Here is a 27,157-nt window from a genome sequence, read left to right on the forward strand (position 1 = left end):
TTATACATTTATTACAGCATCCAGATCACAATTGATTTATTAAAATAAGCAAACATTTAATCCTAGCTTTACAAAAGTGAAAGAGTATTTCACATTATGATCAGAGTAACTTCCTTATGGGAATCTGTTATTCCTGATCTGAAAGTTATTTTAAACATACATACATGTACATTATATATACATTATATATATCAACACACGTAGTAATCCTGGCCACCAGAACTGACTTACCTCATAATACAAACTAAAGTTAATAATCTTCATTTACTGTGTTATTTACTCCCTACAGTGTCTCCAAGTACCTCCAGGGTACATGTACAACACTTGTCTTGATCAGTGTTGCCCACTTGGACCAACAACCACATAAATCTCCCTTCTTCATCATTCTGATTCACAGTTTGAACTCCAGCAAGTCATCTTGACCATGTCTGTATGTCTTCGTATTAGTAGCTGCTACCATGTGATTGGCTGATCAGATGTTGGTGTTAATAATGAAAGTTTGTATTTAATAACATTGCAGGTGAGTGTATGTTCTCCAGCAGATCTTTCCTCATAATATTCTCCTTTTAATCTAACTTTAAGTGTAATTTCTGACCATGTTTACTGTATGTAAACCCTGCAGGGAACCCACTGGCTTAGAGAATGAGGACTCGGCTGACAGGAAGGACATTATGAGGAAGAAGTTTATTGAGGAGCGATACAGACACAGAAAATAACAACTGATGCATTTCCTCAGTTTAACATTATGCCCTCTTCTAAACATGGAACCAGTTTGTTGCTGGTCTTCAGCAACTTTTTTTCTTTTTAAACTGAGCCATTCTCCTTCTGTATTCAACTTTGGCAATAAAGAATTGTAATTGATGCCTGTAAGGCAGTCTAAATTAGAGAAAGGAGAGCATATAGTGAATAGAGACATAGAGAACAATTAAAGCGCTAGGATTCTTGATGAGGTCTTAGTAGTCCACAGGTACAGTATCTCCTTATCATTACCTATATACACCAGAACAAAGTTTAGGCCCACATACACAATAACAAAGTGACAGAGAAGCACTTGAACATTGACGATACAACCTCAAGCTCTGATGCAAACCCTGACAGACTGGCTTTGGCGTTTTGAAATGAGAAAAAATGAGGAGACTAAAGAGAAAGAAGTGTGCGTGGAGTTTCACGAGAACCTGAGAAGAAAAAAAAAACTAAATACAAATTTTGTGAAGACTTTTTATAATCTATTTAACAGAGAAACGTGTGTTTTTCCATGTTAATGAACTAGTTGTGATTCAATCGCAAGCTGCAGCTCCATCCATCTGACCAGTCAGCATCTGAGTCGGAGCTTAAGGCCGTAAAGGTCACAGTTTGACCATCGTTACAGCACAGGTGGACACCTATGACAAGGTTACGAGTATCATTGAGGCTGTTTTCCATATGGAGAATACTAGAGGTGCTCCTCAGCCTTGCTATGTGTGTATGACTGCTACCACAACACAGGAACAGCTCACAAAGTCAAACATTAAATTGACCCCCCGGAGGGCTTTAATGTGTCATCATTAACAGCTTTGACCATGAAAACAAATAAAACTGAAACACCAACAAACGTGCAGACAGACGGCACATGCACACGTGTCCTCACACACCCCATTTACACTCACACACACACATACACTTGTATACACAGCATTGTTCACACAGAAAACGCATATACACACGTATACTAAAATACAACTTCTGTTCCTAAGAGAACACCAAGCTGATAATTAACACTGAAGGGAGGGACATTATACAATAAATTAATACAATACTAAATCAAACTCAGCCTACATATAGGCAAATTAGTCCCTCCCTCATATACATACACACGAAACACACGCACACACGCTACATACACGCACCCCCATGCAATAAAAGCAGCTTATGTGCCATGCTGCATTTTGGAATGAGGAGGGCAGTATGACTGCAGAGCATATTTTCATTTAGAAGCAGCAAGTGAGGGGATGGCGTGACTAGATGGAAGAACTGGTGAAACTGGGATGAAGGATGATGGTTTCCAGGGAGCTGATATTGGATAGTGGACCTGCGAAGCAAACCTGAATCACAGGCGAGCAACAAGCACACATACACATACACCACAAGACAAGTACCATACTGTACATAGATATATGGACGTCGTCACCTGGCAGGAAATTTAGGTTCAAAGGGGTCAAAGACTTCGGTGTCTGCACTAAGAAGAGACCAGGACAGCAGAGCCATGGCTAGGAGAGGAGGGATGGAGAGGACGAGGGAAAGGAGAGGAGGGCAGGAAGCATCTCTTCAGATGATCTTTATGGGGCTTGTCTTGTAGGTGATGGAGGTGGCCGCCGACTATGGAGAAAAATCAGAAACGATGTGGAGAAAAGTGGAAGAACAATGAAATGAAAACAGAAAAAGACAGAAGAAAAGAGAGGAGAATTGTAATTTGTTTCCCTTTAGTTTTACACAAGTTTACAGAAAAAAGAATAATATACATTTAAATACATCTATCTATCTATCTATCTATCTATCTATCTATCTATCTATCTATCTATTAGGGGTGGGAAAATCAAATCCAAAAATCGAAAATCGCATTTTATTTGCTTAAAAATTTTAAAATAGATTTTTTAACAAAAAATCAATTTTTTTTTCAAATAAGTAAAAATAATCCATTATAACATTTTTGTCATTATTGTTTTTATTGATTTTTTAAACATGTCTTCTTGGGCATTATAGCAGCAGAATGATGGTCTGGCCACTGTTTGTTTTTTCCTAATTGAAATAAAAGTTTTATACATTTATTTTGCTTTTAATCTACCAAAAATCAGCAATATCGAAGAATTGTGAGAATCCCAATTTAAATCACAGCCCTACTATCTATCTATCTATCTATCTATCTATCTATCTATCTATCTATCTATCTATCTATCTATCTATCTATCTATCTATCTATCTATCTATCTATCTATCTGATTATATTAGATTACCAATATTACATTGAACCCACACGTTGCCATATTTTTACCCATCAATACTCTTAGCAGAGAAAAACCAGGACAATGACTGATATTCTGAGCGTCCCTGTTACTATAGTTACTCCCATCTCCTACCAGCCTCAGTAGCAAATGGCGGAGGAAGAAAATGACAGATGCTGCAGGGGAGAGGCTGACTGGATTACACTGAGCGGCACACGTGGGAAAGAAATTCTAAGGCATTTCTGGTTATTTTTTGCTTTCCGCCGTATCAGGCCAAATCTCTCCATGAGGCGCAGAGCTGTGACTGAGCTGCTCTGCTCTGCCTCACTTAAGGGTGCAATGTCAATCTAGATTTTATGTATCTTGATATGATCAGTTCTGAATTTATTTTTCACTGCAAGAGAAAATGGTTGCGTGACTTGGAAGTGTAATTAAAATGTCAAGCTCAAAATCAGCCTCAGTGTACGAGAGCTGGCTGATTGTGTCTTTCTCAGACAATACACACAATCGTTCAATGCTCAGCTCTGAAAAGAACCACAGATTTTCACATGAATGCTTTTTCTTCCCTCCATTTTATTTGTCTGCGAATCAAACTGAAGGTATCTATGTAGCTACAAAATGCTGTGAGTTAGCTTAGCACAATGACAAGAAGAGAGAAAATAAGGTCAGGCCTATAGCTTCAAAAAGAATCAGAGCTCAGCTTCTTTTAAAGCTGTCTTATTGTACGAAACAGAAGTAAAATTAACATTGTGAATCACTTTAGGGCTATAATTTAGCCCTAACATAAACAGCTTGTTTCAAGCTAACTTAACTAACCATGCTAAGTGGTTGATTCATATTTTTGGTAAAACACAAATACAAACATCTATATTTTCCTGTAACTCTGACCAAGTAAAAACACAAGGTGTATGAGGCAAACTCATTTAATATATGTTTAAAATCATTTGCTATTTTTTACAAAGGATGACTATTTTAATCCTTGTGTTCAACAAGTAAATATATTTACACTTGGTGAATATTTAAGTAAAAAGGAGTTGTTTTCTTGTTTTGGATAATTACATGCTGTAGCTTTAAGAGCAGTCGTGTGGGTACTATTGAGACAACAGAATGTGTTTGGTTTGTGAACTTTCAGTTTTTCACCAACTGTGGAGCCACACGGTTTTCTTACCGTGTCTATGTTTGATTTAATATCCAGCAGCATTTTGATAATATTTTTGTAAATATCGAAAGGAAAGAATAAACTTTTATTTTTTCTTTAAACCAAGACGACTGGGACTGGATGATTATAACCAGCAGGAGGCACGTGTAGGCCACGGCTTCAGTTGGTAGACATTGCAGCTGCAACATTAGGTTTCCAAAAATGTTACCAATCAATACTAAATGATCAGGTTTTTTTTTTCCAAACAGATGTTTCCCCATTTTTTCAAGCTCCAAACAACTTGCTTGTTGTTCTTTTTTAAGTCAAAATTATTTAAAGGGGTGCTATTATGGTATTTGGAGTTTTCTGAGCTTTCTACAGTGTTACAGTGTTGAATCCTCATCAGACATGTGAAGGGCGCTGTTTTTTATCACCTAAACGCATGTTTGAGTTTGAGTTTCAGTTCCAGCACTCTCTCCATTTGGTTTCCATGGCGACGAAAAACGCGTCGTTTCCGAGAGTTTTTTCTACTTGGAAATCCTTGTGACGTCCCGGGGGATAAGGTTCGGTGATTGGTTACCTTCTACTGGTTAACAAGGGCATGTACAAATACATCAGGCGGGTGGAAAACGTGGGATAAAGTTATTTCCAACGATGGCTGGTGAGTTTACCAAAGAGAGACATCCTGCTGCATTCGTTGCTGTGGGTTGCTGTTTTCCACTTCGTTTTCAGGGTCTGATTCAGGTTCCAACATGTAGGGCTGTATGCTATGTGATGACATTGTATTTTGTTTTTTGTTTTTATTTAGTTGATATTAGCCTAATCCTTCTGTTTATGAGATGTTACAATGACGGCGAAAGCAGGTGCGGTGCGCGCTCCCGATGTAGTGCAGTGGCGGGAGGCGGGGCTTAATGTGGAAGAGTCTCAATCCACTCGTTTTGCCCGCAGGCTGATCTGACAGCCTACGGAGAGGGTTGGTCTGAAGTAAATAAAGCGATTTGTGACAATAACTTGATCAATCCCAGCCCTTCTGGTCTCAGAAATAAAAATAAATTAGCCTGAAATGCACATAATAGTTCCACTTTAAACTTATGAAACATGATGGGACACTAGGTTGATTTAAGCTGACTGCTTGTTAGGTGTTTGCAAAATAAATAAATAAGTAAATAACATGAATGTCAACATCAAAGTTTGGTTAAAGGAAAATCTATCATTTTTAGTTGCTTCTCTGTTTTAGACGAGAAAAAATGACCATCGATCTTATGGACAAATGAACTTTAAAAGACAAACATCATGAAGAAGTAGAGAGGATGTCTGCACTCACCTGGGGATGCTAGGAGGGGCCCTGTTTGGGCGGCTGGGAGCCTGAGGGCTGTCAGCACTATTATTAAAGGGCCCCAGGGGTCCTGGGCGGTTTGGTGGTGGCGGAGCCCCTCGTGGAGCTGGGCGCTGGCCGGAAGACATCCTCCTGGGGGCTGTGGGGCTTGGCGGAGGCGACCTAGGCAGGAGGGGAAAATACGTGGTCAATGTAAATTGTAAAGTATTTCAAAATAAGTACTTTTAAAATATCTCTCAGATATTCGATGTAATTTGAAACATTTGCAGCCTGTTACCTGCGACCACCGCTGGATCCTCCAACCCAGGACGTGTCAACAGGTGGAGGCAAGGGGACGGTGATAGTAGAGGTGGAGATGTCACCGATGATGGCCAGGGCCTCCTTCAGCGCCTGGTGGGTCCTCAGCACCTCATCCCTTCTCTGGGCTTGCTCCTGGGACTCATCCATCAGGGCGTTCTGGTCGCCTGCTGAGTACAGCTGAGCCAACAGCTCTGCATTGATGAAATCTTTCACCTGGAGGTAGGAAGAGGATGATCAATCACTTAATCAATGAGGACAAGGCAGAGGTTGTGTTTGTAGGTATCTACAGACGCCTCATCATCATTATTCAGAGTTATTGTTATTATACATACTTTATACTAGTAGCTTTAAAATCACACTGTGCAGCATGCCATCAGCTGTTTCCTGCAAAACATCACTGTGCTCTGCAGTGCAGAATCAGCCGTGCATGTGACATACTGTTGGAAACTTACAACCGAAGTTATTTGTTAGATGCATTAATCTTGTAATGATATGGGATACAATAAATGGCAAAAAAAAAAGCAATTCAATAAACTTTACTTTCCTGACAAAATTGTTATTTTTACAACCGTCGACTCAGGAAGTTCTACTTTAGACCCCTCTACCACCTCGCTTTGATCCTGTAGATCATAGCGTTATGTTGTCCAGACTGGAACAATGTGTCTGTGTTAAAGGCTCTGTCTTGGCTTGGTTTAAATCAGGGGTGATAAACTTATTTTAGTTTAGAGGCCAAAACTGTACATTACAGTTTGATCACAAGTGAGCTGGATCAATAGATATATAAGCTATAAATAGCCTATAAATAAGAAAAACTGTAAATACTCCACAAATACTTTACCAAGATGATGATATTTGGAGAGTTAACATTTTAGAAAATGTTATGAACAGCCTGATATTTCCTGAGAAAAAGAACTTTAACTATTTTTTTTGGCTTAAAGTCTGGACATATTTATCTATTGGTTTTATTCGATTAGTGTGTTCGAACTTTAGACTGATGATGTACGCATAATGTTGGCCTAGAGGTTAAAGAGGTGGACTGGAGGATCCACATTCAAGTCCCCAGACAGGCAACAAGGTGATCTGTGGCCATCAAGCAAGACCTTGACTGTATTTAATTGTTAACTTAACTGTATTAATTCCAACTTTCTTTCAATAACATCGACTGTATATAAAAAGATGGACAGATCCTCCGTGACGTCACCAATTGGTTTCTGAAGAGCCGAATTGACGCTTAGTGGGCGGTTCCTACCAACGCCATCTTGGCAGGGGCATGCGTGTGGTATTGCCTGTGAGGGGGGTTGTGAGCCTCATGGTGGATGATTGACATCAAGCGAACTCCAAACTTTCTGTAGCTAAGAGCTTCCTGAGCTAACCCAGAGAGCTAACAAGAGCTAACCAGCTAACGGAGGTAAGCGGGCTAACGCGAAGTCACCTTGTTAACCGGCTAAAAAATGCGATTGTTCTGCGTTCTTCTTACTTGAAGCGGGAGATTGGTACCTGTCAATCAAAAGGACACGCCCCTAAATATGAGATTTTTGAGATTAAATTACTTTTAAACGGGCAAGTTAGAAAAAATTCTCTCCCCCCACAGTTGTCATAAAGGTAAACCTGACCTATAAACCTAAAATGGATTTTTGTACCAGGCTGTAAACATGTTTATTTCTGCCGTGAAGTTGGTCTTTTTAACATGGGAGTCTATGGGGATTCTGTTTTGGAGCCCCTAGTGGATGAAGGGGGGAACTGAAGTTTTGTGCACTTCCACATAGGCTTCACTTTTAACCGCTGTAGGTTGCTGCTTGTTCATTAATCTTTTAACTACTGTATTCATAGGAAATGTAATTGTTACTGTACATACTAATGTTTTATTAAATATTAAAAAGGCAAATAAAACAAAAGATCCAATGTAAAAAAAAAAAAAAAAGGTATAAACTGTATTTTCAATGCAGAATTTTACTGTAGTTTCACAATAAGGTTATTGCTGATATTTCCACAATATTTTACTGCTGTCCCAGCTGCCAGAATATTAACATCAATAAATGTTTTTTTTTTTCATAGAGCACCTCTTAAACTGTTGATGTGCAACTGTTGATGTGCAAGTCACAAAAAGTTAGTTTTATCACCTTTTGCTATTTTATCTTTTGTCATGTTATTGCTACGATGCTAATCTTAATTGATTTTCATTGACTGTAAATCACTTTGACCATTTTTGTGTGTTTGTTTTGTGCAACAAAGATAAACTTGACTTGACAATAAAAGTCCATGGTCAATCCAGTGTTTTTAGCCCAAAGATATAATTTCTACCATTGTTTCCAGTGATCCAGTGTCTAATCTTTCGCATTACAGTAGCTAATGATAATCCACAACACAAGAAAGTAAATGGCCTATATTGACTGAGCAGATGCTTCAAATAGTTAATTAGATTTTAAAAAATGAGAACATTTCATTCATATTTGTAGCTAAATGTACAAAATGTGTTATCCCTTAAAAAACTGAATTACATTTATTTTAAGCGATGCCATGAAAAGCCCTCTTAGACGAATTTTTGCAGGAACTTATTAATAATTTATATTTTAATTAAATGTTTGTCTTACATTGATGATCATCAGATGCATGATGGTTTTGGGAATGAGATCGCGGATGCACTTGTTGACGATAGCCATGTAGGAATCCACCAGATTACGGATGGTTTCCACTTTACGCTCAAGCTGAGGGTCCATGGAGAAGTTATCCGAGGTGGTAGTGGAGGACTCGCTCTCAACCTGGACACGTGGAAAGGCAAAACAGACACTTATATTTAACTTCAACTAACTAATATAGAAATTTACCCATGGTTGGTGATTAAAAGCAAAAACCAAGAGAGAGCCAGATGCCAACATTAGTGAAAGTGTTTAGATTTGACGTAGTAGATGTTCTGAATATGATGAGTTTGCTATCAATGGCATTTTATTTCATTTACAAACCGTAGTGGTCTTCTCCGGATAGACACCGGCTCGTAGGAGGGACGACTTCCAGCTGTCCACATCATCCTGAGAGTCACAGGCCAACTCCAGGGTGCGATTGTCTTTGTACACATTCCTAAATACGTAGGCAAAGATAGTTTTATTAACCCTTTCATGCATACCTGAATAATTATTCATGATTTATTTTTATGCATTCTACAAAGTATTTATAAAATTATATAGAATTATAATTAATTTTATATAATTTTTCTATATTTTACATAACTTTTTTAATATGATGTAAATGTTTTATAAAATATTGTTGGATTATTTTCTTTTCCTATTTATCACAAAGGCAAACTAACATAATTACAATGTATGCATTTATTAGGGGTGGGAAAATCGAATCGAAAAATCAAAAATCTGGATTTTTTTGCTTCACAATTTTAAAATCGATTTTTTTTTTTGTTAAAAGATCTAATTTTTTTTTTCAAATAAAAAAATTAATCTCCTATAAAATTTATGTCACTTTTATTGTTTTTATTGATTTTTTTACTTGTCTTCTTGGGCATTATAGCAGCAGAATGATGGCCTGGATACTGTGTTGTTTTTTCCTAATAGAATTCAAGAAAAATGAAGAGCAAAAATAAGTTTTTTACTTTTTTTTTTAATCTACAAAAATTAGCAAAATCAAAGAATTGTGAGAATTGCAATTTAAATAGAATCGGCACCCAAAAAATCGGAATCGAATCAAACCGGGACAAAAGCATATTGTCACAGTCCTAGCATTTATGTTAAGTTATATCATATATGTATTTATTTTTCAGTGAGTGGTGATGTATTGGATGACTCACTAACATTTACAATTATACCTCATTCATAAATAAGCAAGAAAAAAGCCTGTAAATAGACATCTACTGCCCACTAGGCATGAAAGGGTTAAAGATTCTTTTGAATTATGATTATTTATTGAGCAAGTAAAGCTCCTTATTGTTATGAAGTGCATTCAGTCAATGACGTCTGGAAGTAACAGTTCTTCATGTCATCATTTTCTTGATAATGTTATTAATCTTCGTTACTGTTGTTTGATCCATTCTTCTTCCTAATGTTGCTTTTACTTATTGATTTGTGGTCATTTATTAAAGCTCTCACCACAACCTTTAAGTGGACCATCAAATCATCAACAGCAAATCATCGGCTGCCAACTCCATTCATATACTTGTACTTTGACACATGTTTTTACGCTAGATGCCCTCCCTGACTGGGAAGAGAAGATTTGTGTCTGGCTAAGGTAAGGCCGGATTAAAAGTGCACAAGTCCCTGGGCCCAGAATGTTCCAGGGGCCCCCTTCCCCATATTGTGAAAACTGAATAATACACTGAAACAACATTTCTAACATCTCTGAGCCAGTGGTAGCAATAGCAACACACTAGACACTGTGGTGTAACTATCTGGCTTTTATGTACATTTTGTTTCATGTCCGAATTGCTGTTGTATGCCCTATGTGGGCCCCAAGTGGGTCACAGGGCAACCGGCTCTATCACCTGAGTCACTGGATCATCAAAATCCAGCAGCTGTCAGTAATCAGATAAATGTGATAACTGGATCTGACGCATCTTCTTCTGAAGTGTGATTTTTTTTAAAAAGAAAACAAAAACCTTTGTAGACATTTTCCAGTCCATTATCAGATTTCTTCTGGAGTACATACGAAGCGACTTAATGCCCTGTTATTCTGACATCTTGTGCTTGTTGAACATGGAGACGTCCATCGTCTCAGTGCTCACTGCTAACATGGGAGCTAAAAAGCTACCAAATAGGCTACGAGTGAACGTTTTACCTCGTTTCCGCTCAGAACTCCCAGTCCTACATGCCATTGTGTTTTGCTTTTCTGTTCCTCTCGCATTTATACTTTGCCGTTTTTGAAAACAGTGAAAAAACTGAAGCGACAGCTTTTTCTGTGGATGTGCAGATGCATATTAGGGAGAAATCTAATTAATCGCATTAATCCAAATTTTCAACATGAGATATATTATAAGGAATAACAGATTATGCTGTCTACATGGTCACTGGATTTTCTGACATCTCCAGCAATCAGGTAATGATCATATTTTTGGTGTGGTTGTTCACTGCAGCAGCTTGATTGTTCTCTTTGTCAGACACTTGTAGATCTGCTGCTGTGTTTGGATAGTTTTTACTTTTGCATAAACTCATTTCAACTCACATTCAACTCCAGAATACTTCAGATTACAGAGGAGATGATGGTCCACTCAAAGACCATAAGGTTTACAGGTCCTGTGGCTGCAAAACACGCCCAAATCCTCATCCTTCCACCACCATGTTTAATAGCTGGTTTGAGGTGTTTGTGCTTTGAGGTTTTCACCAAACAAGTTGGTGTGTATCATGACCAAACATCTGCACTTTGGCTTGACCGGTCCAAAGGACATTGTTCCACATGTGTTGTGGGCAAAAGTTGAACTAAAGTGCCAAAACTTGCAGTTCCCTCCTCATCCACTGGGGGCGTCAAAACAGAGCAAGTCCTCACAGACTCCCATGTTAAAAAGACCAACTTCAGAAGAAATAAACATGTTTACAGCCTGGTACAAAAACCATTTTAAGTTCAATAGGTCAGATTTACCTTCATGGCAACTGTGGAAGGGGAGGTGGATTTTTTTGTTTTTGTTTTTATAAATCATCATTTCAGAAGTAATTTAATCTTAAAACATAATTGGGGGCGTGCTCTTTTGATTGACAGGTATGTAATATTTGGCAGCAAAAAGGCAAAATGTAGCACAACTGCAGTTTTTAGCCTGCTAACAACGTGACTTAGCTTTATACAGCTTATCGCCATTACCTGGTTACCTCCTGTTAGGCCTGGGTTTGCTCAGTTATCCCTTAGCTCTTAGCTACAAGCAGGTCAATCATCCACCACCGCTGCCCCTCCCCCCCTTCCCCTGATTTCTACCTCTTTGGCCATTTTTATGACTTCTGGTAGCAATGGCACATGTGCTCAGCAATTAAGCATATTTAATGAGAAGTGCTTAACTGCTACTTAATTATTGTAAAGACAGGAAGGTACATTTGGGTTTTTTAACACACTCCGACAATACTTTGTCCCAATTTTCATTCAATAAGAAAGAACAAAGTGATGAAAACACTATGGTCGTGGGTTTTTTGGGTTTTTTTTTATGAGCTCATATCTACATAATTTTATGTCCTTCTACATTAAAAGAGGTGATCTTGCTATTAATGCATCTATGTGGTTTCTGCCATGAAGGATATTTTTCTGGTGGATGTTTTATTAGTTAAGCCAAGACAAAGAAAAGAAGTCACAGACTGCAAGAATTGCTAAAAAGTTCAGATACTGAAAATTTTACATGGATTCACTGTAAATGGCTCATGTTGTTGAAGGTTTTAGTCTTATTTTCACCAGATTGTGATCATCAGTTCACTCTTAAAACACTGAGACCTACGAGGAGTTCATGTTTCCTGACGAATCTTTATAATGACTCATTGTCTGGTCTTAGAAAATGTTGGTCCAGGATGCACTCTCTGTCTGTATTTGTGCATGTACACATGCACACGTACTCAGCATGACGCGTAATCTGAAACATATTTCGGCCTCTGCTCACAGGCCTGTAAACTCTGCTGCGCTCAGGAATCTTGGTTCCTTTGATTATTTGCGAATGAAAATTGCACAAAGTTCAATACAACGTAAAAATGTGGACGCCGTGCAGCAGACCTGGACTCTGTGTTGAAGATGCTGAATATGTGCTTGCTGGACATGAAACTTTTCTCCACATCGCGGACCTTCAGGTTGTCCAGGGGAAGCATGTACTTCTTTTCTTTCTCCTGTGGATGAAGAAAGGAGTAGAGTCCGAATGAGTTTCATTAGTTGTGGAAAAGGGCAGCAGTATATGATGCAGGTAAGAGAAAGGTGAAATCAGGTTTGGAAAGTGGAAGAAAGAAGGCTGAAAGAGCAAGGGGTGAGGGGAGGGAGAAAGGAATGAGGGAGAGATGAGATTGGGAAGTAAAAGAGAGGGGGGAGTGCGTGGAGAAGAGGAGGCAGAAAAGGAGAATGAAAGCACATGTGGAAGTCATTACAGCGCGGGTCAAGACACAGTCGTTGTTCACGGTGCGTTTTGCAGAGGAGTGCTGGTAGCGAAAGGCTGACGACGTTCCAGTCGGGGTGAAAATGCTGATGCACAAAAGCACTGGAGGTCCAGACACGGCACCTCGTCGATGCAGGCGACCCCTCAACCCCTCAGTTTACACTTCATCACAGCCTATCTTTCCCAACTCTGTCTGTCTCTTTTTTTTTTTCTTTTATCCCACCCCCTCAATATTTTTTCAATATTTTTCCTTTCCATTCCAGAGGGGCCCACTTCCTGCCTGATTTTTTTTTTCTTCTGAAGGAGGGAGAGAGAGCGAGAGAGATTAAATGACAGCCTGGCGTTAAAACTCAACATCTGGTAGTGCTTAGCAGCACACAGAGACGGCAGGGAAGGAGGGAGAAGTTAAGGAGACGGCGGGTGAAGGAGGAAAAACCATGAAGAAGAGACACTAAAGTGGATTTGCAAAAGATTTGCAGATGAAAGCCTGCATCTGCTGTGGCGGTGCAGAGGGCGGCGGTTGGCGGTCGCAGGTAAGAGTTGGAGGAGGACGGGGACAGAAGAACAAGGGAAGACAAGCAAACTCTGCAAACTCTGTCTAAGCTCTATTCCCCAAAGGGGTCACAGCCGCCCATATATGGTCACACGGGTCTCCTCCTTCTTCCGCTCTTTTCCTCTCCCTTTCTCTCCCCCATCTCTCTCCCCCCGCCTCCATCTCCCTCTTTCCCTCTTTTTTGTAATATCCCCTCCCTGAACGTGCAGCCAGTGTGTCCCAGTCGTCTGAGTGAATATGCCACGTCAAGGCTGGATACTCTTCATGGCCGGCGTGACCGAAATGGACCTCGAGGAGGGACCCGGAGCTCAAACACCCACCAAAAAAACAAACAAACAGGCCAAGACGGGGCGCATCGGAGAAAAATGGGGGAAAGCGACAAACGCGGATGAGGCTTACTGTATTTTCTTTCTTTTTTGAGGGGTTTTCAGGATGATTGCTGCCAAAATGGAGATGGGGGCGAAAGGGAGGGCACAGACGGCAGAGCTGCGAGCATCTGGAAGGGCACAAAACTGCACACAAGGCCTGGTTCTTAACTCCGGCTCCGTCCACCCAGTGTTCAGACTACCTGTTCATTGTCATACTGGTGTACAGTAGTCTGCACATTGGTTAGACTGGGCATGGACCCTCTTCTGTCAGTCTGTCTTTCTGTGTGTCTCTCTCGTCTGTCTATCACCATTTCAGCTCTTAAATATGCTTTTTTTTGTGCATCTGTTGCTTCCACCTTAAACTTTTCTGTACATGACCTGTAACCATCTGTATTTTGTGCATTCTAACATCCACCGCTTTCTTCTAAATTTCTTTTTTTGGAATAAACGTGTATTACCAGTTTTTTTTCAACACTAACTCCAGATTTGACAAGATGTTGTAAAAAACCAGGATGTCGTATCCACGATTTGAGCCAAAAAGACGGCAGAAGATGTCAGAAGAAAATAACAATGACTCATCAAATCAAATGGCAAGCGCACATAATTTATAGCATGAATGAGTAAGTGTGCAGGCTGCAAAAGCTCATGATGAAGATGTGGTCCACTGGAAGGGGGAGGAGCAAATGTGGCTGCAAAGCATCAAACACGGGCCAAAGGAACGAAGGGCCAATCAATCAAGTGGCGTTTGAAAATACAGTGAGACACCCCAAGTGAAGTTATTTCAGTGGGTGGTCAGAATGGAGCTGAAAGGCTGGGAGGGAAAAGACACTGTTGCTTGAGTCTCAAATGACTCAAAAGAGTTTAAACGCGGCAGAAAATGCTCCAGCACGCATACAGCAACTCAACACATCAGTTAGTTAAATTAGTCTCACTGCTTTTTTATGAAATAGCACATGTTTTAGTACAAAAGTACAGAAACGGGGACTGTGTCATGAAGCGGCAGCGAGTTGAACGGTGAAAGGATGATTATTGATATCTAACAGAAATCTTTCCCTTCAATGAAATACTGAAAGCTGATGTTTGGATTAAAAACTTTCCTGCCAAGAATGCAAGAAGTTCCAAAGTGACTGCCAGCCACATTAAAAGGAGGGAGGAGGAGGAGGAGGAGGAGGAGGAGGAGGAGGAGGGTGTGCTCATGACTATAGAAAGTTCAAGGGGGTGTAAAACAGAAATATACGAGGCGACGGCAGCAGAGTCTATAATTTCCTACATCACCGCAATGAGGCTCGATGCTTTGCAGCTCCGTGTGCTGTCTGAGTGTGCTTTCATATATTTTTGGGTGTCTGTGAGTGAACATTTGGTTTGGGACTGGGACTGCTCCAAATCCAAAGAAATGAATGCCTAAACTCTCAGTGGAGAGAGGTGAGGGAAGAGAAGGAAGGAGAGAGGAGAGAGGAGGGAAAACTCCAAGACAAAAGAGGAGATTAATGAGACAGAAGGAATCAGGAAACTGAATCATGGCTAAACTCTTCACACACATGATTCAGACAGAAAAAGTGCTGGATCATGGTGATGATGCATCCTTTAAACAACCCACAAATCCTCAGAAACAGTGAACTGGCCTCAGGAGAAGGCGACACAGACACAACCGCTTGATGATCAAAGCTGCAGAGACTCTCTTTGTCTCTATCAGCTCCTCTTCTGCACAAATCTCTGCTGTGTGTGTAACTAAACAAAGTCCAGTAATCCAACAGCAAAGCAGCAGCAACCCCAACCGGCTGAAGGAGTTGCAGTGTGTCTGCCTATCTACACTTGCTGTGCAGAATATCCTCCAACCTGTACAGCAGGCACAGACAGGCAGATAGACGACAGCCTGCCAGAATACGCCAAAATGCTGCTTCTTTTTTATGCAAATGCTGTGTTTTACCCACTAAACCACAAGGCTTTGTTTGTCTTTCATAACTTTGTAAAATATTTGATGTGTAAAAAATAAAGTTTTACTTAAAAAAAAAAAAAATCCAAGTGATCTGTAAATAATTTATTCAGCATGATAGTTGTGTTCCGGTTTGGTTCTGCATGTATTGAGGCTCAGATCAGCTGAAACAGTGTTCATTTAAATCAAGGTTAAAGACCCACCTGTTCTCAGTCACATTTCAGCAGTTTTTTTTTTTTAATTATTATTATTCAAAGCTATTTTGAGTTTATTTCAAGTCTAAATCTGCATGTTTCTTTATTTCACATTATCTCTTTTTTCTTGCTTTCTTGTTTTCATTTTAAAATCTGCTTCTTATTTTCTAATGTTTTATTGTCTTTATGAATTACCCTGATGTTGAATTGTGCTTTATAAATAAACTTGCCCTGCCTTGCCTTTTATAGACTGGTTTTAGCTAAATTTATTACGATATATGTGGTTAACAAATCAGCCAATGAAGACAGGCAAAGATTTGCGCATCCCTTAATCTGATTTTGGACTTTTAAGCCTCTTGTCCCTCAGGTAAAATTAAGCAAGAACACCTGTGTTGTTACTTTCATATGAAAACAGAAACTTTTTTAATGCCAATTAAGTACTTCAATCTTTTCACATTGTTAATTGTGCCTTGTTTACCTTCAGTGCCCTTGGATGGCAAAGATGGGGATTGGATGGCATTACATTTTATCCTGGCGGCACCTCAGTGTCTGATGAGAATGACTCTGAGATGGTTAGACAACTTAATTATTTCTATCTGGACTGTAGACATTAGCCCACACAACATAGTATGCGGCCCGATACTTTATAGTTTTCCTTTCTGCCCATGAGTTGCTACTGTCACTTTCATATCGTCCATGTGAGACATTATAATGGATACAGGCGTGTTTCTATGAAGACAAAGCCAGTTGTTCCCACTGCTGCAACCTAGAGTGCAGCACCCTCTGAAAAATTAGTTTGTCCACAAAAAAAGAAAAAAAAACTGCAGTCATTTCACTTTTTGTTTTTTTTTTCCACAACGTTTTTATTGAGCATTTTTCAACATATATTTTCAACAGAGATATGATAAACTCAAGTATTTTGTATAAACAGGGATATACACAACAGAACAAAAGAAAATAAACAAATTAAACAGACAGTGAGCATAATCAAATATAATATGCAGATAAGAAGAAAATAAAAAATACTAATATGGATACATTTACACAGACCTTGAATGCAAATAATTAATAAAATGTTGCCAGACATTCTTAAACAATGATAGCTTATCCTTTAACAGGTACCTTATTTTTTCTAAATGTAAAGTGTTGGCCATTTCCCGTATCCACATTTTCGCACTAGGCACTTTTGGGCCTTTCCATAACATTAAGAGCATTTTCTTTGCAGTTATGAGTGCATAGGAAATAAACTGCCGTTGAGCAGTCGTAAAAGTCCTATATATTTTAGATGTACCGAGGATGATTAACAAAGGGTCTGGTGTTAATGTATTATTAAAAACTTGTGACATCATACTAAACACGTCAGACCAATAGGTAGTGACTTTGGGACAAGAAAAGAAGGCATGGAAAAGCGTTGCATCAGAGGACTGGCACTTATCACATATTGAAGAGGTATTAGGGAAGATTTTATGAATTTTTACTTTTGAGTAGTGAATCCTATGTAAAATTTTGAATTGTATAAGACAGTGTCTTGCATTATTTGAACAAAAATTTATAAGTTCCAAAGATTCTTCCCAAATATCTTCAGGGATTTGAATAGCCATGTCCGTCTCCCAATTTTCTTTATATTTATTGGAAGAGGGAGAAGAGGTAGACAATAATTTGTTATATATAACTGAGATAAACTTTTCTGTCTTCGTTGATACATTTAAACATTCATCAATTGTTGATTTTGGTTCAGTTTCAAAAGCCGGGAAGTGTTTCCGTACGTAATCCCGGATCTGTAAGTATCTAAAAAAATTATTGTTATGGAGTTTAAATTTTGACTGCAATTGTACAAAAGTAGCAAATTTACCTTCAATATAAAGGTCACGGATACAGCGTAATCCTAATGTACTCCAATCGGAAAAAGTTACATCCAGAATAGATGGGGCAAAGGAGGGATTATTGGCTATTGGCGTGGAAAGGGGTATCCATTTATGAGAAAAATGTGATTTGATTTGTTTCCAAACACGAATCATGTTATATATAATTGGATTATGACTGTATGCTGATTTGACTAAAGGGATTGGTGAAAGTATTACAGCAGCAGGAGTGTACGGGTCACAATCTTCCTGTTCTATAGTTATCCAAGTAGGGGATTTATCAGGTATTATAGTGAACGAGTTGATGCTTTTAAAAGCACATGCCCAGTAATACATTATAAAATTTGGAAGAGATAGACCTCCATTCACCTTGGACTTAGTTAAATGCTTTTTGGCAATTTTTGGAACCTTGTAGTCCCAGAGGAAAGGTAAGATAATTGAGTCAATTTTCTTAAAAAAGGATTTTGTTAAAAATATAGGAATATTTTGAAATAAGTATAATATTTGCGGTAAGAAAATCATCTTAATGGCATTTATCCTCCCAAGTAATGATATTGGTAAAGTTTTCCAGAACTGAATTTTGCTTTTAAGTTCATCCAGTAAAGGTAAAAAATTAGATTGTACAAGGGAAGAAAAATGTTTTGTGACTTCAATGCCTAAGTAAGTAAACTTGTCATTAGACACTTTAAAGGGAAATCTTGTCAGGATAGTTTGATCGTTGATATTAACAGGCATTAGTATGCTTTTCGTCCAATTTATACGATAGCCCGAAAATTTCCCAAACAATTCTATTTTATCAAGAATAGATGGAATAGAGCAGTGGGGGTTTGTAACGTAGAGCAAAATATCATCTGCATATAATGAAATTTTATTAATCGTGGAGTGTGTCTGGTAACCATGTATACGGGGATCTAATCGAATACTTTGTGCCAATGGTTCGATAGCGAGAGCAAAAATTAATGCCGACAAGGGGCAGCCCTGTCGTGTTCCTCTGAACAGTTGAAAGGGAGTAGATAGACTATGATTAGTACGGATTTGTGCACTAGGATTTTTGTACAAAAGTTTCACCCAATGTATGAACCTATCACCCAAATTAAACCGTTTCAATACCTCAAACAAATATCCCCATTCTATCTGATCAAATGCCTTTTCTGCATCAAGCGTCAGAATGACTAAGTCATTGTGTGTTTTCCTGTCTGTATAAAGAATATCAAACAGACGGCGTAAATTAGATGCTGAATTTCTATTTGCTATGAAGCCAGTTTGATCGCTATGCACTAACGTGTTCATTAGAGGATTTAATCTATTGGCAAGAATTTTTGCATAAAGTTTACCATCTGTATTTAAAAGTGAAATTGGACGATATGAGCCTACGTTTAAGTCATCCTTACCCTTCTTATGGAGAACAGTAATAGTTGCCTGAGTTAGTGTTGGTGGGAGTCTGCCATCTAGTTGGGCTTGTTTAAACATTCTATGGAGAAATGGGGTAAGAATATCACTAAATTTTTTATAGAGTTCAGCTGGTATGCCATCAGGGCCGGGTGTTTTTCCACTTTTAAAGGATGCGATAGCCTTTTGAATTTCTGTAGGATTGATCTCGGCATTAAGTCTATCCAAATCTTCCGCCGTAATTACTGGTAAGTTGCATTCATCTAGAAACTTATTCATGACTGAAGGGTCAGCATTACATTTTGATGTGTATAGATCAGAATAATATTGCAAAAATCTAGTATTTATTTCTTTTGGTTTAGTCACTACATTTCTTTTGTCGTCTCTAATTTTGTGAATGATTCGATCTGCTTCCATTTTCCTAAGTTGCTGAGATAATAATTTATGTGGTTTTTCCCCGAATTCAAAATATTTTTGTTTAGTAAATAAAAAAGTTGTTGTGATTTTCTTTGAAAGGATTTGATTGAGCTGGTATTTTAGGTTGGTTATTTTCCTATGTAACTCTGATGTGGGGCTTGATGCATTTTCTCGGTCAAGTTGCTGTATTTGTTCTTCAAGTTGATTACACTGAGCAGTTTCTTTTTTCCTTCTGGCTGCTTCGTATGAAATTACACATCCTCTAAAATAGGCTTTAAAGGCTTCCCATAAAGTACCAGAGGCAGTTTCTGGAGTATCATTTAGCTCAAAATACAACTTAGTTTGAACTTCTATAAATTCACAGAAGTCCTTCTCTGTTAATAATTGAGGATTTAGTTTCCAGACTCTGTTAGGTGGGTCCATGTCTTCCACTTGTAACTTAAACGTTAGCGGGCTGTGATCTGAAATTGATATTACATGGTATTTTACATCTGTTGTGAATGGTACTAATTGGGCATCAACAAGGAAGTAATCAATCCTACTGTAAGAATTATGAACTGGAGAAAAAAAGGAATAATCTCTACCTGATGGGTTGGCATGACGCCATAAGTCTATCAGGTTAGAATTTTTGAGATATGAGTTCAATAGAACACTTGAATTACTTTTGGAAATATTACGAGTTGAGGATCTATCAAGGTAAGGATCTAAAAGTGTATTAAAATCTCCCCCTATTATTAACTTAGTTTGTGAAAAATTTGGAATTGAACTAAAAACCTTTTTAAAAAATGCAGGATTATCTATATTAGGTGCGTATAAGTTGACAAGAGTTAACGATGTATTGTATAATTCCCCTGAAACAATAACATAGCGACCGTCTTTATCAGCTATTGTAGACTTATGGATAAAGGGTACCCCCTTCTTTATTAAGATGGCTGCACCCCTCGCTTTTGCAGAGAAGGACGAGTGATATACATCTTTTATCCATCTTGCTTTCAGTCTAGTATGAGAATTATTTTTCAAATGCGTCTCTTGCAGGAAAATTATATCTGAGTGCAAAGATTTTAAATGATTCATAATTTTACCTCTTTTCAAAGGAATGTTGCTGCCTTTTACGTTCCAACTAGTAAATGTCAGTCCTTTCTGAATACTCTGTTTATCTGTCATACCAAAAGAAAAACATTGGCAAATAAAGTACAACTGTGTAAACAATATAACTCTGCATTATTGATAATATGAACATGTTGCTCAACACATAAACAAACAACACAGATCCTAAACTTCTCAGGCTAATCTTAACGTAGCCACAGAAAAACTGTCCGAGGGAAGAAAACATCAAGAAAAAAGGAGAAAGAAAAAAAAAAAAGAAAAAGAAAAAAAACAAGGAAGAGAGTAAATAATAAACTTCCCTGTCTGAGTAACCTAACTTGCTAAGACTGTTACTCTCTGTGGGGGTGGCCCCTCAAGCCTAACTTTAAAATATCGGCCATTTATAAGTAAATTAAGCATTTTCAATACTAGAGCTACTTTGAAAATATTGAGACAACATAAATACAAATGGTATCGATAATAACAGGAAGAGACAAAAAATAAATCACAAAATACAGTATACCATCGAGTGATAGTCCAATTAAGAAGTCTTTCAGTCTCTATACTTTGAGTTTCGATAATGAATTCTTGCCAAAGCATTCACTCTATCTCACAGTCCCAACAATGACTCATATCAATGCAGGGTTTATGACACATAGCCATAGATAACTTATGTCCATTACTTAACTACTTCCACTTGCTTCTGGCGTCGTTGTTGTAATACGTACAGCATATTCCTCGGCCTTCTGCGGGTCCGTGAAGGATGTCTGAACACCGTCATAGGTCACCAGGAATTTAGCCGGGTAGATTAGCCCATATCTGATGCCAGGTTGGTTGCGTAGCAGCTGCCTTGTTTTGTTGAATAGTGCCCGTCGTTTAGCGATTGATGGAGCGTAATCAGGGAAGATCCGTATGGTTTCATCTCGGTATTGAAGATTTCTCACCTTGGTCGCTTTACGAAGAATCTCTTCCAGGGTATGAAGGTAATGCAGCCGAACAATGAATGGGCGTGGAGGGTCCGAAGGACCTGTTCGCAGTCGGAGAGACCTATGAGCTCGGTCAATGAGTGGCAATTCGTCCAGGGCGAACACGTCTTTTAACAAAGCGGCAATAAAGTCTCTCGGTTTTGTCATTTCAAGCCCCTCATAAATGCCGGTGATCCTTATGTTGTTCCTTCTCGATCTTCCTTCCAGCTCCTCGTTCTTCTGTTTAAGCGCATCAACTTCAGAATTGAGGTTAGCCACCTGTTGCTCTAGGTGGCTAATACTATCTGAATGCGATGTCGCAGCCTCTTCTACATCGGTAACTTTAGCTTGTAGCATCTGGGATTTAGCTTCAAGATTAGCAATGGAAACTTGAACGATGGTGTTGGCTTTCATTATTTCTCCCCGTAACTCGTTATACACCTGCTCAATGCGTTTGTCCAGCTTCTCGCAAATATCTTCTTTTATCTTATTCATTTCACCTTTAAGCGCAGTAATGGCAGCCAGTACTGCTCTGTTGGAGGGGTCCTCGTCGTCACCGCTGTTGTCTTCGGGATTCGCTGATTCAAGCAAGTGCGGGGCTTGACCGAGGCCTAATTCAACTATGGGTGTTTTCTTTGATTTTGTCTTCTTCATGTTGATATATCTCGTCAACGATAGAGTCTTGGTATCGTTGATATGAGTACGCTCCGGTAATGTGAGTATTATCCAGGTATTGGCCCTTAAAAATATATTTAAAAGGATTTGGCGACGGAGCTCGCGGATACGCGTCTTACTCCTTCATTGCTCAGTGGCGCCGTGTTTGTCATTTCACTTTTAATAATAATTTTCTGTTTGGATAAAAAAGTCAGATGTTGGTAGAAGCCCAAGCTACATGTTTTAGAAACATTTGAAGTGTGAATGAATGACATTTATATATATATATGTTTTTATATATATATGTATATATATATATATATATATATATATATATATATATATATATATATGTGTGTGAGAAATGTCATTTCTGCATCTTTGTTTATCTTTTGACGGATACCCAAAGTGGTCATAGTTGGGATCTATTTCATATTTCTAAATTTTGTTTAAAACAAAGAAAAAGAAAAGAAAAAAATTCAACTAACTTTTTTTGAGCCTTGACTTCTGAAATTTGAAGACTTTTGTGTTGTTATGATCTGCTGTGCCTGCTGGTTCTTGGCACAAATCAGCAGGCTGATGCATCCAGACCACCAACAAAATAGTATATAGTTGTATCGTCAGACACTTTATCAAGCACACCTGTTCAGTTGCTGTTAACACAAACATCTAATTGGCTAATCATATGGCAGCTACTGACAGGATTTAGTCATGTCGATGTGGTCCAGATGACTTGTTGAAGTTCAAGCCAAGCATTAGAATTGGGAAGGAAGGAGATTTTAGTGACTTTGAACATCTAGTGGTTGCTGGTGACAGCTGGCCTGTTCTCGGTATTTCAGAAACCGCTGATCTGCTAGGATTTTTCACCATCTTTAGAGTGTATAGAATGGTATGGAAATGAGGATATATCCAGTTAAACACAGCTGTTGGGACCAAAATGCCTTGTTGTTGTCAGAGGAGAATGGGCAGATTGGTTGAAAATGAAATGAAGGGAACAGGAACTCAACCATCGTTCCCAACCGAGATGTGCATAATACCATCTCTGGATCAAACCTCGAAACAGATGGGCTACAGCAGCAGAAGACCACACCAGGTGCCACTTCTGTCTGCTAAGAACTGGAAACTGTGGGTACAACTCACACACACTCACCACAACTAGACAAGATGGAAAAACATTGACTGTTTTGATGAGTCTCCATTTCAGCTCCACATTCAGATTGTAGGATCAGAATTTGGCCTAAACAACATGAAAGCATGGAGTCATCCTGCCTTCTATCAACAGTTCAGGCTACTTGTGGTGGAATGGTGTGGGGGATATTTTCTTGGCATATTTTTGGCCACTTAGAACTAATTAAGCATAGTTTAAATGCCTTAAAAGCCACAGCCTACTGTATTGTTGCCGACCACCATCTCTTCATGACCACAGATTTGCATCTTCTGATGGCTACTTCCAGCTGGATAATTCACTATATTACAAAGCTCCAAAAAATCCCAGTAAGACTGATATCTGAGACTTCTGCTTCTGCTAAAATTGGTCTTTTACCACACATTTAACACACTCAACACATATTCATTGTCACAAGTTTAAACTCACCTCATCATCCTTGAACCAGGAAAGGCTCTCAGCAGTCAACACAAACCAGTACTCCTTGGCTCCTCCTTTCATGATACTGATATTGTTGATGGTCAGCCAGCCTTTGCGGATGACCTGGGGGGAGGATAAGGCCAAATGAGAGCAGGATATATAAATCATGGATGCAGACAGAGACTTATGGGACCTCTTCGTCTGAAAAGATTCTACATCCCCAAATCAGAAAAAGTTCAAAGAAAAAAGATTAAACATATAAACAAATAGTAATCATTTTAGATCAAATGAAACCAAGAAGTTTCATATTTTGCCTCATTTAAATACATCCAAAATACATCTTCCAAAAAAAGGCCAAGATATTAAAGCTTTTATGACTTTCAAATGTTGCCATTGGATTTCAAAACACTAAATAGGTTTCCACTCATAAAACTCTGCTTTTAACACACACTGACATTCATTATTCGCATTACTGACATAGTTCTTGCCCTCCATCAGCCTAAGTTGAGAAACCACACTTAAAAATGTCTTTAACAGCCCAGAGCATCAAGTGTCAGCTGTGTTTTGTCTTACAGCACTACATCACACACCAGCAACTGGATATCAACACATTGGCTTTCATACACACACTTTGACTAATTCATCAAAGAAAGACAAGAGGATATTAATGAAGTAACTGGAAGAAATAGATAAATTGACAAAGCAAGGAATAAGAGAAGAGTCCACATCAGACCGACTTTCACACAGTGGAAAGAGCTCAGAGAAGAGACTAGATGTAAAATAGATACTGAATTGGCCATCCTTAGTGGTACCTTCAGTAAGAAAATATGCCAGAGTTCATTAACAGGGCTTTTTTCTATAAAAACAAGTGTGAACGCAAACAGTTGCATTGTTTGACTCAAAATTTACCATACATAATACACTGGAGGGTGGCCAGTCCAGCCTTCTTTCCATTCCCTTCCAGAGTCATCATCCTTGTTGCTATTGGTCTGGAATGTATGGCAAAAGATCTGTAATGCACTTCTAACGTGTTACTGTCCATCCTAGATGCCCCTGAGCCCTCAGACGCCCTCCCAGTACAAGGTTTACATAAAGCTTATATTTGTAAATATAACTATATTTTAAGGCTCAGTAATCCCTTGTCTATGTGGTTGTGTCAGATTTAGCTGAATGATGCCTCATGATGCAGTGTCATCAGAAATCCTCCGGACTTCCTCAGTCTTTTCATCACTGATGCTAAATTGTCCCCAATTCCAACTTTTTTTGGAAGATGTTGCAGGTCTGAGACATAAAAATGGATGTATAGAAACAAGTTAAACAAAGCTGACAAGAAAAACATTAAACCTTTCCGACTTGTATTGTCTGCAAAAGATGTTTTGTTTTTTCTGATGTGGGGTGAGAACAAAACTCACCCACCTCTGAAACATCAGATCAGCACAACACATGGTTAAAACTTGATCAGTTGATCAGCACACCACTGAAGCATGAACTGTGATGAAATGTGTGTGAAGGTCGAGTTAGGTGTGTCATTGTGTCTGTGATGCACTCAGAGCCAAGCACATGACCGTGTGTGAGAGCAGTCTCATACATAGAATTGTGTACACATGAGGACGCTCGTGTTAAGCTTGTTTAGTGACCACTGTGTTTAGTGCTTCGAGCCCACAATAAAGCATGTTTGTGTCCTGTGTGTTAGGCGTAATAACTCTACAAGCCCTGCACAAACAGGCCTGTGGGTACAGCGCCAAGTGATTATTAGGTTAGATTACTGTCAGACTTGGACCGCCTAAGACTCACTAAGGAGGTTACCCAAATCATTGCAAAGCCTTTCTCTCATAGGCGCACATGCCAGAGCTGATTTGTGGCTGAAACCAAAACATGATACAAAAACAAGAAGGATTTGTCACACAGATGATATTTAACTTGCTAAACAAAACAAAATGCTCAATAGTATATGTTTAGGTGGCAACCCCTTGTAGTCTGCAGGCCTAGGTGGGTGGAGGCGGTGTTAGAGAGTAAAGAGAGTAAACTCTTACAATCAGGCCTGATGCGGGAGGAGAGGAGGCCTGCAACAGGAGGGAATGTGGGGCTTTTAGACAGTGTGGCACTAAAGAAAATGGCACCTTTTATGGTGCATCTTGAAGACAAAAGCCTCTGCCCAACAGTAGTCTACAAAATCAATTAACAATCTTGAGTTGACAGAGTGGAAAATGAGAAAATGGCAGATTTTTTTTAATGCAGCAGTGCTGGAGAGCACCACACAATGGGCAGAGGTGTAACTGCAGGCACAAATGACATTGCAAACCATTACCCACAATGAGCGATACTCACCAACAGACACCCATAACAGGGCAGCTGAGATTCTCTATAAGGGATGGGGATGAAATGCAAGGTGGCACCTTGATGACACAGGAGGGGTTCAAACAAAGGGAAATGTCTCAACAACAACAACACCAGTAATGATGGTGGCAAAAAAGTAATAGAACCCAATGTGATTCTTAAAGAAGCATAAGAAAGAAAAACACTCTTCACAGTTGGGGCCCAGTTCAAACATTACAGCATGCATGACTAAAAGAGGAATTATAGAAATAATAATGAATCCAGAAAACATAATAAAATGTGAATAACAGAAAATTTGGTGTGATGCAAAAGCTCAACGCAAATGAAAGAGAGTATTTTTGCAGATCTCTTTCATTTCAGTGCATTTGTATTTTCTCTGCAGTCGCCATCTTGTCGTCGTGTGGGTGTGTAGTAGTTCCTTGACCTTTCGCTCCGCTGTTTGGATGTGACACGAAAAGACGTGGCAAGTGCTCACCTGATTTCCAGCAGAACTCTGGCTCTTATTAGTCTGACTGCTCCGCTGCTGAGCGCTGCGGTGAGGAAACAGCAGAGCGGAAACGTCACAAGAGGAAGAACAAAAGGAGGGAAAAGGTGAACATGACGGTAGAAGGAGAAGAAGCTGTGATGAGGTTGAGAGAATTCACTTCTTAACATTATCTTTTTGTATCCTGGCATGTTAGAAAGAATGTGCCAAAGTGGAGAAAAAGGAGACTGAATCTTTACTTAGCAAAGCCGATAAAGTCCTCATGGTTGGTGTTTATGTAAGAGAGCTGGATGTCAATCAACAGGATAACCTGAAATAACACAAAAAACATCAATCATCATCTAAGTTTCAGATTGTTGCTCACACAAGGCAGATAAATATATTGTTACTATTCAGATTTCTTTGTGCTTCAGCACAAACACTGTTACATCTTTAATTCTTTCAAACATATATACATATATATATATATATATATATATATATATATATATATATATATATATATATATATATATATAGATAGATAGATA

General features: G+C 38.8%; 1 protein-coding gene across 1 annotated transcript in view; it reads right to left on the reverse strand.

The window, feature by feature from the left end:
* Positions 1 to 2,315: 2,315 nt before the first annotated feature.
* dnm3b (dynamin 3b) overlaps positions 2,316 to 27,157 on the reverse strand; it is a gene marked incomplete at both ends in the record, with an annotated part of 40,998 nt that continues 16,156 nt past the window's right edge. The window contains 9 exons of the mRNA XM_079244270.1: positions 2,316 to 2,355; positions 5,441 to 5,614; positions 5,730 to 5,965; positions 8,344 to 8,511; positions 8,713 to 8,827; positions 12,431 to 12,540; positions 23,816 to 23,929; positions 26,619 to 26,673; positions 26,867 to 26,937. Coding sequence (XP_079100396.1) covers positions 2,316 to 2,355; positions 5,441 to 5,614; positions 5,730 to 5,965; positions 8,344 to 8,511; positions 8,713 to 8,827; positions 12,431 to 12,540; positions 23,816 to 23,929; positions 26,619 to 26,673; positions 26,867 to 26,937 — 1,083 coding nt within the window. The remainder of the gene's footprint in view (positions 2,356 to 5,440; positions 5,615 to 5,729; positions 5,966 to 8,343; positions 8,512 to 8,712; positions 8,828 to 12,430; positions 12,541 to 23,815; positions 23,930 to 26,618; positions 26,674 to 26,866; positions 26,938 to 27,157) is intronic.

Source organism: Telmatherina bonti (genome assembly GCF_933228915.1).
Source record: "Telmatherina bonti genome assembly, chromosome: 7".
Taxonomy (NCBI): Eukaryota; Metazoa; Chordata; class Actinopteri; order Atheriniformes; family Telmatherinidae; genus Telmatherina; species Telmatherina bonti.